General features: G+C 41.5%; 1 protein-coding gene across 4 annotated transcripts in view; it reads left to right on the top strand.

Moving 5' to 3' along the window:
• The window catches only part of DNAH2 (dynein axonemal heavy chain 2), a 104,687-nt gene that overhangs the window by 25,487 nt on the left and 62,100 nt on the right, over window positions 1–17,100 (top strand). For all 4 annotated transcript variants that reach the window (XM_071219303.1, XM_071219302.1, XM_045198904.2 and 1 more), the window contains one exon: window positions 16,585–16,731. In XM_071219303.1, coding sequence (XP_071075404.1) covers window positions 16,585–16,731 — 147 coding nt within the window. The remainder of the gene's footprint in view (window positions 1–16,584; window positions 16,732–17,100) is intronic.

Here is a 17,100-nt window from a genome sequence, read left to right as displayed (position 1 = left end):
ATGTAGAAGAAGCTTTGCCAGAAAAAGCCTGTGTAGAGATGGAGTCTGGGGGACACAAGAAACTGAGTGTGTCTGTCCTGGGCAGTGGAAGGCAGCCTAACCAGGGGAGCTGACAGTTAATGGTTGAGGAAGGAACAAAAGAATCAAGATGCAGAAGCAGGGCTGAATGTCAGGCCAGAGGGGTGAGGTGAAGGTGTTAGTGAGAAGGACAGAGATGTTGAAGCCACATGGATTAGGAAGCAATTGAGAAGCAGAGTGTGAAGATAAGGGCAATAGGTTTGCTTTAAGTCTTGGATCAGTGATGGGTGTCAGAGACCAGCTTTGATAGGGTTCATGGCTTTTTGAGGTATGGCTAAGCAGGATTGTATAGAAATGGCCTTATAAACCAATAATAAGATTTTGAAGAGACGGAAGGTTGGGCCAGCGTTACCCTAGCTATGATATTTGGAAGCACGTAATGGAGTTGAATCTGCAAGACACATTCTCTCACCAAGCTGGGTACTCCCAAAGGAACTGTGTTTGGGAGACACCCAGACACACTTGTAATGACATGAATATGAGTACACACAGACCGCCAGTTGCCCTTTTCCCATGAACTAAATGACTGTGTTCAGGTAGCAGAATTTTATTAAATACCAATGATTGATACTTACATTTTAAGGCTAGAGAATGAAGAATCTCCCTCTACTGCTGTGTCCCAGTGACTCAGTTTCTCTCTGAAAAAAGGATCGATGTTACCAGTTTCTTGTGTAACATTCCAGGGGGGGAGTGTATATCTATGTAAGTGTAGTATCCTTTTACTATAAATAGCAGCATACTATGCACACTGTTCTGTACACTCAAAGTACTTCAAAAGGATTTAAATTCCCATTATAAAATTATTGATAGGCTGGAGGAACCAAGATGGCGGCATAGGTAGACACACTGCGCCTCCTCGCACAACCAGAACTGACAGAGAATCGAACAGCAAGGGAGACCGACACCAAGGAAATAGAAAATAAACATTCATCCAGACTGGTAGGAGGGGCGGAGACGGGCACCGGGGTGGAGAGGACTCGAGTGGCTGTGGTGGGACTGAGACTGGCGGAGTGTGGGACAAATGGCGCAGGCAGTCCGAGCACTAGCAGACCCTGCGGGCCCACATTTGCACAGATAAACCCAGAGGGCCGGACTCAGAGTGGCGGAGAGCAGGGCAGGTAGAGTGCCGGGTAGCACCCTGCGGCACCACATTCGCCCACAGATAAACGGGACGAACGGCGGGCAGAGAAGCAGACCGTGCAACCCAGGGCTCCAGCTCGGGGAAATAAAGCCTCAAACCTCTGATTGAAAGCGCCCCTGGGGGTTGGGGCGGCAGCAGGAGAGACTCCCAGCCTCACAGGAGAGGTTGTTGGAGAGACCCACAGGGGCCTAGAATGTGCACAGGCCCACTTACTCGGGAACCAGCACCAGAGTGGCCCAGTTTGATTGTGGGTAGCGGAGTGAAAGACTGAAATCCGGAGGAGAGTGAGGCTGGCGCCATTGTTCCCACTCGGCCCCTCCCCCACGTACAGCGTCACAGCCCAGCGACCAGCATTACCCTGCCCCGGTGAACACCTAAGGCTCCGCCCCTTAAAGTAACAGACGCGCCAAGACAAACAAACAAACAAACAAAGGCCCAAATGACAGAACACTTCAAAGCTCCAGAAAAAATACAACTAAGCGACGAAGAGATAGCCAACCTATCGGATGCACAGTTCAAAGACTGGTTATCAATATGCTCACAGACTTGGTTGAATGTGTTCAAAAAACAGATGAAAAAATGAAGCCTATGCTAAGAGAAACAAAGGAAAATGTACAGGGAACCAATAGTGATGAGAAGGAAACTGGGACTCAAACCAATGGTGTGGACCAGAAGGAAGAAACAAACATCCAACCAGAAAAGAATGAAGAAACAAGAACTTGGAAAAATGAGGAGAGGCTCAGGAACCTCCAGGACACCTTGAAATGTTCCAACATCCGAATTATAGGGGTGCCAGAAGGAGAAGAGGAAGAACAAAAAATTGAAAACTTATTTGAACAAATAATGGAGACCTTCCCCGATCTGGCAAAGGAAGTAGACTTCTGGGAAGTCCAGGAAGCTCAGAGAGTCCCAAAGAAGCTGGACCCAAGGAGGAACACACCAAGGCACATCATAATTACATTACCCAAGATTAAACGCAAGGACCTACATCCAAGATTACTGTATCCAGCAAAGCTATCATTTAGAATGGAAGGGAAGATAAAATGCTTCTCAGATAAGGTCAAGTTAAAGAAGCTCATTATCACCAAGCCCTTATTATATGAAATGTTAAAGGGAGTTACCTAAGAAAAAGAAGATCAAAAATAGGAACAGTAAAAATGACAGCAAACTCACAGTTATTAACGACCACACATAAAACAAAAACGAGAGCAAACTAGGCAAACAACTAGAACATGAGGGTTGCCAATAGGGGAGTGGGAGGAGGAGAGGGGGGTAAAGGTACAGAGAATAAGTAGCATAGATGATAGGTGGAAAATAGACAGGGGGAGGGTAAAAATAGTGTAGGAAATGTAGAAGCCAAAGAACTTATAAGTATGACCCATGGACATGAACTATGGGGGGGGAATGTAGGAGGGAGGGGGGTGGGCAGGATGGAGTGGAGTGGGGGGAGAAATGGGACAACTGTAATAGCATAATTAATAAATATATTTTAAAAAATTATTGATAACTTTAGAAAATTTTCAAAATGCAGAAAAATAGAAGAAAAAAAATCCCCTTAAGATAACCACTCTTAATGATTTGTCATATATTTTTTAATCATTTCCCTCTACCCCATTTCATAAGGTTGTTTATTTAATTTTTACAATCTTTACTGGGTAGTTTTAAATTACAAAAGTAGTGCATGCTCACTGTCAAAAAGATCGCTGTCGAAGAATATAAAGGAAAAAGTAAATATCTAGCACATGGCCCCACTCCCAAGAGATAACATGATTACCATGATTACCATGTAATCAAAAATATACCCTGCACACATAAAATAGGAGCACATTATAACCACTTACTTTTGCAACTTGCTTCTTTTAAGGTTAACAGTAAGTGTGGGAGGTTTCCCAATCTGTAGGTACCAAGAGTACAAAATTATTTTTCATGACTCATAGCATTCCATAGTTTGGCTACTGAAATAGAATCAATCAGTCCACTGTTGATGGACCTATAAGTTTTAACATTTTCATAAGGTTTCTGAATATTTCATATTGGAGGATGTTTTCTTTTTTTTTTGATTTTTCAATATTATTTTATATTAGTTTCAGTGTATAGCATAGCAGTTAGACAATCGTATACTTTACAAAGTTTTCCCCCCAATATTTCCAGTACCCACTTGGCACCATACATAGCCATTGCAATATTATTGACTATATTCCCTGTGCTATACCTTACATCCCCATGACTGTTTTGTAACTACCAATTTGTACTTCTTAATCCCTTCGTCTTTTTCACCCAGCTCCCCAACCCACCTCCCCTCTAACAACCATCAGTCTGTTTTCTGTATCTATGAGTCTATTTCAGTTTTGTTTATTTATTTTATTCTTTAGATTCCATATATACATGAAATCATATGGTATTTGTCTTTCTCTGACTTATTTCACTTAGCATAATACCCTCTAAGTCCATCCATGCTGAAACAAATGGTAAGATTTTATTCTTTTTTATGGCGAGTAAAATTCCATTGTATATAGGTACCACACCTTTGTCCACTTGTCTGTTGCTGAGCACTTGGGTTGCTTCCTTATCTTGGCTACTGTAAATAGCTGCAATGAACATATGGGTGCATATGTCTTTTCAGATTAGTGTTTTGGATTTCTTCTGATATATACCCAGAAGTGGAATTGTGGGATCATAAAGCAGTTCTATTTTTAATTTTTTTGTACTGTTTTCCACAGTGGCTGCACCAATCTGCATTTCCACCAACAGTGCATGAAGTTTCCCTTTTCTCTACATCCTTGCTAATACTTGTTATTTGTTGATTTATTGATGATAGCCTTCTGATAGCCTTCTCATGGTGGTTTTAATTTGCATTTCTCTGATGATTAGTGACATTGAGCATCTTTTCATATGTCTATTGGCCATCTGTATGTCCTCTTTGGGGAAGTGTCTATTCAGGTCCTCTAACCATTTTTTTTTATTGGATTATTTGATTTTTTGTGGTGTTGAGTTGTATGAGTTGTTCTTCATTTTTTTAATCCTCACCCGAGGACATATTTTTCATTGCTTTTGGTGGGGGGCGAGAGAGAGAGAGAAAAAGAGAAACATCTGTGTAAGAGAGAAACATCAATTGGTTGCCTCTTGTTGGTTCCCTGATAGAGAATCAAACCTTCAACCTAGCATGTGCCCTGACTGGAAATTGAACCTGCAACCTTTCAATGAATGGGATGATGCTCCAACCAAGTGAGCCACACTGACCAGGACAAGTTGTATGAGTTCTTTATATATTTTGGATATTAACCCCTGATCAGATATATCATTGGTGAATAAATATCTTCTTTCATTCAGTAGGTTGTCTGTTGTCTTTTCATTTTGTTGACGGTTTCCTTTGCTGTGCAAAACCTTTTTAGTTTGATGTAGTCCCGTTTGTTTATTTTTCCTTTTGTTTTCTTTGTCTGGGGAGATAATCAGAAAAAAAATCGGTATGAGAAATGTCAGAGGTTTTACTGCCTATGTTTTCCTTTAGGATTTTTATAGTTCCAAATCTTATATGTAAGTCCTTAATCTGTTTTAAGTTTATTCTGGTATATAATGTAAGAAGGTGGTCTAATTTCATTTTCTTGCATGTATCTGTCCAGTTTTCCCAACACCATTTATTGAATAGAATGACTGTAGCCTATTGTATATTCTTACCTCCTCTGTCAAATATTAACTGACCATATAGGCATGGGTTTATTTCTGGCCTACCTATTCTGTTCCATTGATCTATATGTTGTTTTTATGCCAATATCATGCTGTTTTGATTACTATACCCTTGTAGTATAATTTCATATCAGGTAGTGTGATACCTCCAACTTTGGTCTTCTTTCTCAAGATTGCTGTGGCTATTCGGAGTCTTCTGGGGTTCTATATAAACTTTTGGATTATTGTACTAGAGGATTTCAACTGGGCTTCCTATACCTTGTTCCCTTCCCTCCACAGTGATGTGTTAACCTAATGTTTGAGCCAGTGTCCATCTAGTTAGGATAAACTTAAGAGAGAATTTTACTGTCTGTTGTGGTTGTCTCTTCTTGAGGAACATGTCAGATATTTATCTAAAGTGCCATTTGCATAATCGTTAGAGTAGAGTATAACAAGGCAACTTTGGGCCAAATATTTATGGCCTGGGTTTAGCTGAAACCCAAATAACGGCTAGACACTTCTTCCAGAGAGAAGAGGTGCTCCTATTTTTTGGCAGTTGTTTTCTAGAGAGGTCTGTTATAAGCTGCTTTACATTTTTGTGGTTTTAAAATAAAACTGCCTCAATCCAGTAAATAATGTATGGGGGGAAATCATGATTAAAGGGAAGGATTTTGAAAAGTCTGGGCTTATCAAACCAATAAAGAAATCCAAGACAGTTTCAGCTTTTCCAAACCTATTAACACTCTGAGGAGTTGCAGATAACTTTATCAATTTACTCTTTTGTGTTCAATGTCTGGATAAAATCTTGAAATAAGCATGCTTTCAAACGTCCTGATTGTCCTCAGAGTTACCTGCCTCTCTCTGAGTTGTGGGAACCTTCCAGTCCCTAATAGCACCTATTTTATCTCACAAGGGGGTTATCATCCCACCTTATATCCCAAATATTTGAACTCTGAATTCGAAATTGGGTTTCACTACATTTTATGGCCAGACCAGCTTTACTGATTGCACTTATCAGGAGCGTATTCCAGATGTTGTCTATACCCTCGCTGAAAAGAGCTGTGTTATCACTATGTCACATAGCAGATTCTTCCATGGAGTGGAATTTCCCCAGAGCAGGATGGGGGATACTGACATCTGTTTGTTTTTTAGTGTCTAGGGCTTCTACTTTCCCCTTTCCCCCCAATCGTAGAGTGCTTTCTCCACTGGGTCAGTTTATTCTGAGCTGTCAGTGCTAAACTGAGCTAGCTTCACTTTCCGGCCTCTACTGCCTGACCACTCATGTAAAGATAAATTATAAAATATTTTATTTTACTAAAATTTTTTATTCCCACCCAAAGACATTTTTCTTCCATTGCTTTGGGAGAGAGAGAGAGAAACGTCAATGTGAGAGAGAAACATCAATTGGTTGCCCTTTCATACACGCCCTGACCAGGGCTTGAACCCGCAACTTGGATGTGTGCCCTGACTGGGAATCGAACCTGCGACCCTTCAGTCTAGGGGACAATGCTCCAACCAACTGAGCTACACTAGCCAGGGCATAAAATATTTTACAAAAATAATTCCCAAGATTGATTTCTTTTTATAAAGTATATTTGTGAATAAAACAAAATTTGCACTGCAGAAAATTATTGACAAACTTCTGGCAAAGACTGAACATCATTGTGAAAAAAGTTTCGCATAGGGTGTTCCCCTTAACATCAGGAAGGTATTATCCCAATTCATCCTGCTGACCGACAAGTTAAAACTTGATAATTTGCTTTAAAGTTACTTTGAAAATCTTGTCAAGATGAGGAAATGAAGAAACATTTTGGTACAATGTTGGATAGTATATATGGCCAAGTAGGCTTGCCATGATATCTAGGAAGATAAATCCAAGGCCTCCAGTTTGGAGAGCATATGAAAATATGTTTATGCTTAGAGAAGTGTGCCCATGTATATTCACGCTCATCCATCCTCCCAGTGTAGTTATAGCACGATTTTTAGTTAAATCAATATTCAGCATTTATCTTAATAGGACTGTTAGTATTGTTTACTGCTGAACCAAGTAATTTTCTGTTGTTACAGTGCTTTCCTTGCTTGTACAATTTTTGTTCTTTTTGGAATGAATAATTACCTCACTATTTTTGTTAGCATACTGTTCACTATCATTAGTTCTTCCAGACAAACCATAAAAACCATAGTGAGTAATATTTTTCCTCACTATGTGATTTGTAAGGTATGATATTGGTTTCTTAGAGCTATCTCCCCTGGAGCTCACTGTCCTCCTGCTATACAGCTGTCATCCTGGGACTTCCCTGAGCCTCTTTTCTTGTTTGATTTCCTATTTCCTTTGTCTCCCTCTTTCTTAGTTTATGCCCTTATTTTGGAGTACATCTGGTAGTAGCTTTCTGCAAAAACAGTGCATAGGAGGTAAATTTTTTGAGTTCTTGCATGAGTGACAAAATTGTTTTCTGCGTTCCACTTGTTGGACAGTTGGCTGACTTTGGAGTTCTAGGTTGAAAGTAGTTTTTTGTTGTTGTTTTGGCCTCTCTCTTTTACTTTGGAGGCTTTCTTTACATGTCTGCTAATTCCCTGTTCATTGTTTGTTGTTGTTGTTGTTGTTGTTGTTCATTGGTATTTGAGAGAGGCTTGTTCACTTTGTCATATTTAGACAGTTTCAAAAATAGCACAAACTTTAGTGGGGATTGTCAAGGTTTGAAAAACAGCATTTCTTGTCCCATAGTCTTTTAAAGGACGTATCACAAATACATTAGCATTTGAAATAATTTACTTCATTGGAAGGTTACTCTCCAATAAAGATGAAAATATAATCCTTTGCAAAACATGAAATGTGATATTATTTCCTATGTTGTTAATTCAGTACTTTCCTGTAGAACAGACACAAAATATTCTAGAATATTTACCTCAATATTCTCTAGAAATAACATTTCAGTAGTATTAGCAGAATACAAAGTTTCATGAGAGCCTCTTCAGGTTGTGGGACCTTTTATCTTGTGATTAAAAAGTGCAATTTCGGGAGAACCAAGATGGCGGCGTAGGTGGACACACTGCGCCTCCTCGCCTCCTCGCACAACCAGAACTGACAGAGAATCGAGCAGCGGGGGGCACCGACACCAAGGAAATAGAAAATGGACATTCATCCAGACTGGTAGGAGGGGCGGAGACGGGCACCGGGGTGGAGAGGACTCGCGTGGCTGTGGCAGGACTGAGACTGGTGGAGTGTGGGACAAATGGCGCAGGCAGTCCGAGCACTAGCAGACCCTGCGGTCCCACATTTGCACAGATAAACCCAGAGGGCCGGACTCAGAGTGGCGGAGAACATAAACCCAGCGGGTAGCACCCTCTATCTGTGGGCACCACATTCTCCCACAGATAAACTGGACGAATGGAGAGGAGCGAAGCAGACCTCCCAACCCAGGGCTCCAGCTCAGGGAAATAAAGCCTCAAAACTCTGATTGAAAGCGCCCCTGGGGGTTGGGGCGGCAGCAGGAGAGACTCCCAGCCTCACAGGAGAGGTTGTTGGAGAGACCCACAGGGGCCTAGAGTGTGCACAGGCCCACCCACTCGGGAACCAGCACCAGAGGGGCCCAGTTTGATTGTGGGTATCAGAGTGAACGATTAAAATCCGGAGGAGAGTGAGGCGGGCGCCATTGCTCCCACTCGGCCCCTCCCCCACGTACAGCGTCACAGGACAGCGACCAGCGTTACCCCGCCCCGGTGAATACCTAAGGCTCCGCCCCTTAAAGTAACAGACGCACCAAGACAAAAAAAAAAAAATGGCCCAAATGACAGAACACTTCAAAGCTCCAGAAAAAATACAACTAAGCGACGAAGAGATAGCCAACCTATCGGATGCACAGTTCAAAGCACTGGTTATCAATATGCTCACAGACTTGGTTGAATCTATTCGAAAAACAGATGAAAAAATGAAGCCTATGCTAAGAGAAACAATGGAAAATGTACAGGGAACCAATAGTGATGAGAAGGAAACTGGGACTCAAACCAATGGTGTGGACCAGAAGGAAGAAACAAACACCCAACCAGAAAAGAATGAAGAAACAGGAACTTGGAAAAATGAGGAGAGGCGTAGGAACCTCCAGGACACCTTGAAACGTTCCAACATCCGAATTATAGGGGTGCCAGAAGGAGAAGAGGAAGAACAAAAAATTGAAAACTTATTTGAACAAATAATGCAGGAGAACTTCCCTAATCTGGCAAAGGAAATAGACTTCTGGGAAGTCCAGGAAGCTCAGAGAGTCCCAAAGAAGCTGGACCCAAGGAGGAACACACCAAGGCACATCATAATTACATTACCCAAGATTAAACGCAAGGACCTACATTCAAGATTACTGTATCCAGCAAAGCTATCACTTAAAATGGAAGGGAAGATAAAGTGCTTCTCAGATAAGGTCAAGTTAAAGAAGCTCATCATCACCAAACCCTTATTATATGAAATGTTCAAGGGAGTTACCTAAGAAAAAGAAGATCAAAAATAGGAACAGTAAAAATGACAGCAAACTCACAGTTATTAATGACCACACATAAAACAAAAATGAGAGCAAACTAGGCAAACAACTAGAACATGAGGGTTGTCAATAAGGGAGTGGGAGGGGGAGAGGGGGGTAAAGGTATAGAGAATAAGTAGCATAGATGATAGGTGGAAAATAGACAAGGGGAGGGTAAAAATAGTGTAGGAAATGTAGAAGCCAAAGAACTTATGAGTATGACCCCTGGACATGAACTATGGGGGGGGGGAATGTGGGAGGGAGGGGGGTGGGCAGGATGGAGTGGAGTGGGAGGGAATGGGACAACTGTAATAGCATATCAATAAATATATTTAAAAAAAGAAAAAAAAAGTGCAATTTCATTTAATGAAAGTAAAAGACACCACACAGATTAAAAAAAAATCAAATAATTGGTTCCAGCCAAGATGGAGGTGTAGGAAGAAATGCTTTGCTTCCTCGCACAACCAAAAGAAGGATAACAACCAATTAAAAAAACAATAAGCAAACCAGAAGTGCCAGAAAAATCAAACTGCATAGAACACTAACAACCAAGGAGTTAAAGAAACATTCATCCAGTCCGGTAGGAGGGGCGAGACAGGCAGCTGAGCAGAGAGGATGTGCAGCAAGGTGGTGGACCACGTGGGCGAGGTGGGGCTGGCTGAACGGGAACTAAAGACTCAAAACCTCTGTCTGTAAAATACCGTGGGACTTGCAACAGTGGGAGAGACTCCCAGTCTCACAGGAGAATTTGTTAGAAAGTGGGCTAGAACAGAGTGAGCGAGTGGCATTGTTTCCTCTAAGATCCCTCCCTCACAGACAGTACCATAATGCAGCCATGTGGGTTGTCCAGCCCTGGTGAATATCTAAAGCTCTGCCCCCTTATAACAGGGGGCAGCAAGAGGAAAGCAGCAAGAGGAAAGGAGAGAGTTACCTACAAAGGAGTTCCTATAAGACTATCAGTTGGTTTCTCAAAAGAAACCTTACAGGCAAGAAGGGGCTGGAAAGAAGTAGTCAAAGTCATAAAAGGCAAGGACCTACATCCAAGATTACTGTATCTAGCAAAGCTATCATTTAGAATGGAAGGGCAGATAAAGTGCTTCCCAGATAATATTAAAGGAGTTCATCGTCACCAAGCCATTATTATATGAAATGTTAAAGGGACTTATCTAAGAAAAAGAAGATGATAAAAAATATGAACAGTAAAATGGCAACACTCACAACTATCAACAACTGAACCAAAAAACAAAACAAAAATGAACTAAACAAACAACTAGAGCAGGAACAGAATCACAGAAATGGAGATCACCTGGGGGGTCATCAGCAGGGAGGGGGAGGGGGTGAATGTGTGGGGGAAGGTACAGGGAGTAAGAAGCATAGTTAGTAGGCATGAAATAGATGGGGAAGGGCATTAAGAATACTATAGGAAACAGAGGAGCCAAAGAACTTATATGTACAACTCATGGACATGAACTAAGGTGGAGGGGAGGAAATGCTGGGGGGTGGGAGGTGGTGCAGGGCAGAGGCGGGATAAAGGGGAGACAAAAATTGAGACAACTGTAATAGCATAATTAATAAAATGTACTTTAAAAATCAAATAATTTCATTCAAGATTTTTTATTTTAAAAATATTTAAAATGTCAAAGGTTAAATACAAAGAGCAGCAAGAGAAAAGCAGATAGTTACCTACAAGGGAGTTCTTATAAGACTGTCAGCTGATTTCTCAAAAGAAATTTTGCAGGCAAAAGGGATTGGCAAGAAATATACAAAGTGATGAAAAGCAAGGACCTACAACCAAGATAACTCTACCCAGCAAAGCTATCATTTAGAATTGAAGGACAGATAAAGAGCTCCCCACACAATAAAATGCTAAAGGAGTTCATCACCACCAAACCAGTAATACATTAAATGTTAAAGGGTCTTTTTAAAGAAAAAGATGGAAAACAAGTTTAAAAAATATTAACCATAATATGGCAATAAATACATACCTATCAACAAATGAATCTAAAAAACCCCAAAATAAATAGAGAAGCAGAACAGAAACAGGCTCATAGATACAGAGAACATTTTGAAGGTTGCCAGATGGGAGGGAGGTTAGAGGAATGGAAAAGGTGAAGGGATTAAGAAGTACAAATTGGTTGTTAGAGAATAGTTATGGGGATGTAAAGTACAGCACAGGGAATGTCGTTAATAATATTTAATAACTACGTATGGTGTCAGATGGGTATGAGATTTATTGGGATGATCACTTGGTAATTTATATAATGTCTAATCACTGGGGCATACACCTGAAACTAATATAATGCTGCATCTCAGCTATAATTTAAAGAAATGAAAAAATAATTTTAAAAATATACATTATTTTAAAATATTGTTTTGAAGATTTTATTTACTATTTTTAGAGAGAGGGTAAGGAAGAGAAAAAGAGAGAGAAACATCAATGTGTGGTTGCCTCTCCCACACACCCCACTGGGGACCTGGCCTGCAACCCAGGCATGTGCCCTGACTGGGAATTGAACCAGTGACCCTTTGGTTCGTAAGCTAGCGCTCAATCCACTGAGCTACACTAGCCAGGGCTATTTTAAAATATTTTTTTAATTTCTGAAAAAATTTTTTCCCAGTATTTTGTGATTTTATTCTTTATATTTTAAATTTATTTTAAAAAGATTTTATTTATTTTTTAGAGAGAAGGAAAAGGAAGAAGAGAGGGAGAGAAAGATCAATATGAGAGAGAAACATTGATTGGTTGCCTTTCATGTGCACCCTGCTTGGAGACCGAACCGCAAGCTGCTCATGTGCCCTGACAGGGGATTGAACTGGTGACCTTTTGCTTTGGGGCACGATGTTCAAACAAGGCACACAAGTTAGGGATTTTCTTTACATTTTGATCTTTGATCCATTTGTAATTTATTTTGATGTAAGGAGAGAGGTACAACTTTTTTTTCTTTTTTTAAACCCCAGATAGCTAGTCAGTTGACCCAATCTCATTTACTGAACTGCTATTTTTATAATATAACAAATTCCCAAGTATAATTTGTGTCTATTTTGGGATTCACTAATCTGTTCTGGTATGTTTTTCTGTTCACGGGCAGGGACCAAACTGTTTTAATTATTGTCTTCATTACTTTCCTTTTTCAGAATTTTCTTGAGTATTTTAAATACATATTTCCCATAAGAACTTTATAATTGATTTGCTTAGTTCCAAAAATAGTCCCATTTTTATTTTTATAAGAGAAAGGATTGGGTTAAATTTATAGGTTAACTTAAGAAGAATGAACATCTTTAAGATTTGAGTGATTCTATCCGAGAATAATATATTTTTCTTTCATTTAAGTCTTGTTTTTTAATCTATGTCATTTTTTCCATTTATGTAAATCCATTAACAAGAAGTATTATGATATATAATATTATAATATATAAATGTTACATATAACATTTATAAATGTTGTAACATATAAACATTTATTATTAATTTGTTAATTTTGGTGTTTTATTTTTATTGTTTTAATTATCATGGGTCTCTTTTCCTTTATGATAATGTTTAACTGGTTACAGTTTTTATATTGGAAAATTTTGATAGCAATAAGTTAATTTTGTACCTAGTCACTTTTACAAATAATTTATTGTTTAAATAGCTTTTTCCTTAAAAAATATTTTTTGTTATGAAACATATCATAGTGTACACACAGAGAAGAACTTAAAACTTACACATTCAGCCTAACAAAGAGGTATAAAATAAATACCCGCAACTATCACCCAGGTCAAGGAAAGAACGTTGCCAGCAGTCCAGAAGCCCCCACTTATAATTACTTTTCAGTTGAATTAGTTGTTCAGGGGATTTTATATGAAAGCACACTTATTAGCCTCTCCTGAAAAATCACGAAGTAGTCACACTGGACCTGCATTCCCATAAGGCAGCAGATGCTTTGAGCTCTTTCACTCAAATTTAGGCCAAATGTCAGTTACTATTTATCATCACAGTTGAGCTACACTTGCCTTGGAGATATCAAAATTTCTGAACTTTGCTTTTGACAGTAAAAACCAAAGGAGTTGGTAGTCAATTGGATGTTGGAAAGTGAGGCCGAGGGAGGACACACAGTTCTGGTTTAGGCAGCGGGTGGTGCTGTTCCCTGAGACAAGAATTCCAAGTTTACAGAGCAGATGGTGAAAATGTTTCTGGACACAGTGAGAGTGAAGTACCTGTGAGACACTGTGGGGTGATACCTACTGGACCATTAGGCACAGCAGTCTAGAGCTCAAGGAAGGGGGTGAGGGGAGGTAGAAGGTAAAGGGGGATAAATGGCGATAGAAGGAGACTTGAGTTGGAATGGTAGACAGTACAATATACAGATGATGTATTGTAGGATTATAAAAAACAAATAAACAAAAGAGTCTAGAGCATAGGTTAGCCATGTAGTTGTGGGAGTCGTCAGCTTACAGGAGGCAGTTGAAGCCATGGCAGTGGATGAGATCATTCAGGGAGAGTGTGTTGGATGTGAAGAAACTGGAGGAGCCCTTATGTAAGGGAACTATGTTTCCCAGGGAAAGTGGGTTTTTTACTGAGTCTCCTGTGCCTGACTCAGTGTGATTTCCAAGTGGCACTGGACAGAGAAGAATACTTATACTGAAGGGCAGGGCAGATAGGAGGAGAACTGTGGTCTATACATCAGGGAACAAGTGTCCAAGGAAGGCATGGAGCAGTCCACCATAATGTTAAGGCCTGCAGAGGGATCAAGAGGGATAGGGCCGTGAGGAAGTCCAAGAGGTTTAACTACAAGAAGTCTGTGGAGCCCTGGCTCGTGTGGCTCAGTGGATTGAGGGACAGTCTGAGAACCAAAGGGTCGCCAGTTTGATTCCCAGTCAGGGCACATGCCTGGGTTGTGGGCCAGGTCCCCAATAGGGGGCACATGAGAGGCATTGATGGTTCTCTTCCTCTCTTTCTCCCTCCCTTCCCCTCTAAAATAAATAAATAAAATCTTAAAAAATATCCTGTGGAAACTTGATGAGAACAGTTTTAGAGGTGAAGTGGGGGTGGCTCTCAGAGGGCTGAGCAGTAGGAGGAAAGGAAATGGAGTTCTTGAGAATAATTCTTTTCAGAAGGTAGGCTGTAAAGGGGAGCACAGAGTGTGGTACCTGTAGCCAGGATATGGAGTCGAGGAAAGGCTGGTTTTGTTGTTGTTATTTTTCATAAGATTGTAAAAATTTGGCCTTACTTAAATGTTGATGGGAAGGAACCCAGTACATTGAGGGTATAGGAGAGCTGGAGAAGATGGCATCTGAGAAAGGAGGAGGAAACCTTGTCAGAACACAGAGCCCAGGAAGAAGGGTCAACCTGGGTGTGAGGAGGTCCTCTTCTGTCATAAATGAGAGAAATCGTAGGCTTAATTTCTATAGCAGGAAGTGTATGGGGTTCTCACCTGATGTCTGTTGTATTTCTGTGATGTAGGAGGTGAGGCTTTCTGCAGAAGTGGGGAGAGGGAGGCCAGATTTGAGAAAGTAGTCAGGATTTGCAGTCCCTGTGAGAACAGGAGGGAGAGCAGGCCGGGAAAATTCCAGGATGCGGCCTGGAGAGCTCAGCTGGGGTGGGAGACCTAGAATGCCCAGTGCATTAATCTGTGTGGTCATGTGATTTTCTCTAGACTTGCGGGGCCACCTTCACATGGGCGCAGTGGGGGATGACAGTGGATGTAGCCAGCACTGGGGTGTTGCCAGGTGGCTTAGACTAAGGAATGAGGCCTCTTTCATGTGCCCCACCAGGGACAGAACCCAGGCATGTGCCCTGACTGGAAATTGAACCCTCGATCTTTCTGTTTTCGGATTACACTCCAACCCACCGAGCCACACCCCCCAGGACACCTGTTATCATTTTTAACCTCCAAGAGCTCTTTGGTGTTTCCTTTTATAGTATCTTGCTTTTGTTTCACAAATATTCTTTTGTTTCTTCCCTCTCTCTGAGGATGGCAGCAGGCAGTTTTGTTTGTTTTACTTATTTGGAGTGGGCAGTCTTTGTTCCCCTATAGATGTTGTCTTCGGTTTGTTTGGGTGCTCACCTTCTGCACCACGAAAGACAGACCGCTGTTTTGAGATCCTTGGCTGTCTGTCCATAGTTAAGGGAAGGGAGCTGGAAGGCTGATTGGAAGCCCTGCTGAGCAGAGGGTGGAGCCTCTCAGCTGGGAGTTTCACAAAGGTGGGCTGTTTTCTGAGGACTCCTGAGGTCATTGTCCTTGACACTTTTCCTCTCAGGCGGGTCAGAGGCCACAGAGAACAATCTTTCAAACTTCATTCTGGAGGGTGTAGGTCCAGCTGCCAGAGTGCTGATTTCTGGGTAGGAAAATAAGGCTGGAGGTCTTAACATTTAGTGTGCGCCTGACCACTTAATGCCCGCTTTTCTTAGTACAGTACCTCTCCTTCAGCTGGACCTGGGGCCCACAGTCCAAAGACCCTGTTTCTGTACTGCCTTCTCATGCCAGAAGCCTGTAGTCTTTTGCTGAGGTGAATCGCTCACTTGCTCAACTGTACAGAGTAGGGGAGCAGACATGGGGTGAGCTGCTTCCTAAATTTTCACCTGGTTTTCCTGCTGTAGTCCTGCCTTCACCCGCTTCCTTGATACTTAAAGACACAAGCCCCTGGGCCTTTAGAGAGTCCTACAGCATGAACGGGGTGGCTTCTTAGCTGTGTCCATCACCAGCTTAGGATTCCAATTCTGCTTCTTACCCATCTGCTTTTCAGCTTCCCAGTTATTCTGTTATTTCTTTGTATTTGTGGGCTTCTGTGTTAAGCAACAAAAACCCCATTACTGTTGGGTTTAGTGATTTGGGGAGAGGAGCAAAAACCAATGTGTCCAGTCAGCCTTCTTACCTGGAGATTCTCTCTTATTTATTTATTTATTTATTTATAGAGAGGGGAAGGGAGGGAGAGAGGGAGAGAAACATCAATGTGGTTGCCTCTCTAGCGCCCCCTAATGGGGACCCGACCCACAACCCAGGCATATGCCCTGACTAGAAATAAACCAAAGGTGACCCTTTGGTTCACAGGTTGGTGCTCAATCCATCGAGCCACACCAGCCAGGGCTCTCCTTCATTTCTTATCTTTAAATACCTCAGTGCTGCCCAGCCCTGCACCCTCTCCATCTGTTGTGATTCTTGCATATGCCCTTGAGCAATATCCTCAGCTGCTTTGCTTTTCTTTTTCCCCAAGGTCCCTGCTGATTCTCTTTGTGGAGATTGACTATTGGGAGCGGCTGCTGTTTGAGATACCCCATTATGTGGCGAACGTAGCTGAACGTGCAGAGGACCTGCGCATTCTTCGTGAAAACCTGCTTCTTGTTGCCAGAGACTACAATAAGTAGGGCTCCAGTCCGCATGGCAGCCCCTCTGTATGCTACTTTATCCCCCCTCTTTGTCTTGTCTGCTCCATGGGCTTGTCCTTTTCCTATAGTGTCCATGTTTTACATTTTGCTCATCTCAAAAAAACAGTTTCACATGCTCTCTTATGGGTTATGCTTATTCCCTTGTAGTTTTGTCTTCTACCTTTAGGGAAGAGAGCAAAAACAACCAGGTTTTTTCCCACCCCATAGGGCACCTCGGCCATATATATTATAAGCCTGGGTCACTTTTTTAGGAGTAAAACTGTCTTTAGGGTTATGGGCACAGAATAACATCAAATTCATTGAACCAAGGCCATGCTGGTGCCCTTTCTCTTAATGCCCTTACT

Source organism: Desmodus rotundus, chromosome 9 (genome assembly GCF_022682495.2).
Source record: "Desmodus rotundus isolate HL8 chromosome 9, HLdesRot8A.1, whole genome shotgun sequence".
Taxonomy (NCBI): domain Eukaryota; kingdom Metazoa; phylum Chordata; class Mammalia; order Chiroptera; family Phyllostomidae; genus Desmodus; species Desmodus rotundus.
The sequence above is the reverse complement of the archived record's forward strand: the minus strand, read 5'-3'. Positions and strand labels throughout refer to the sequence as shown.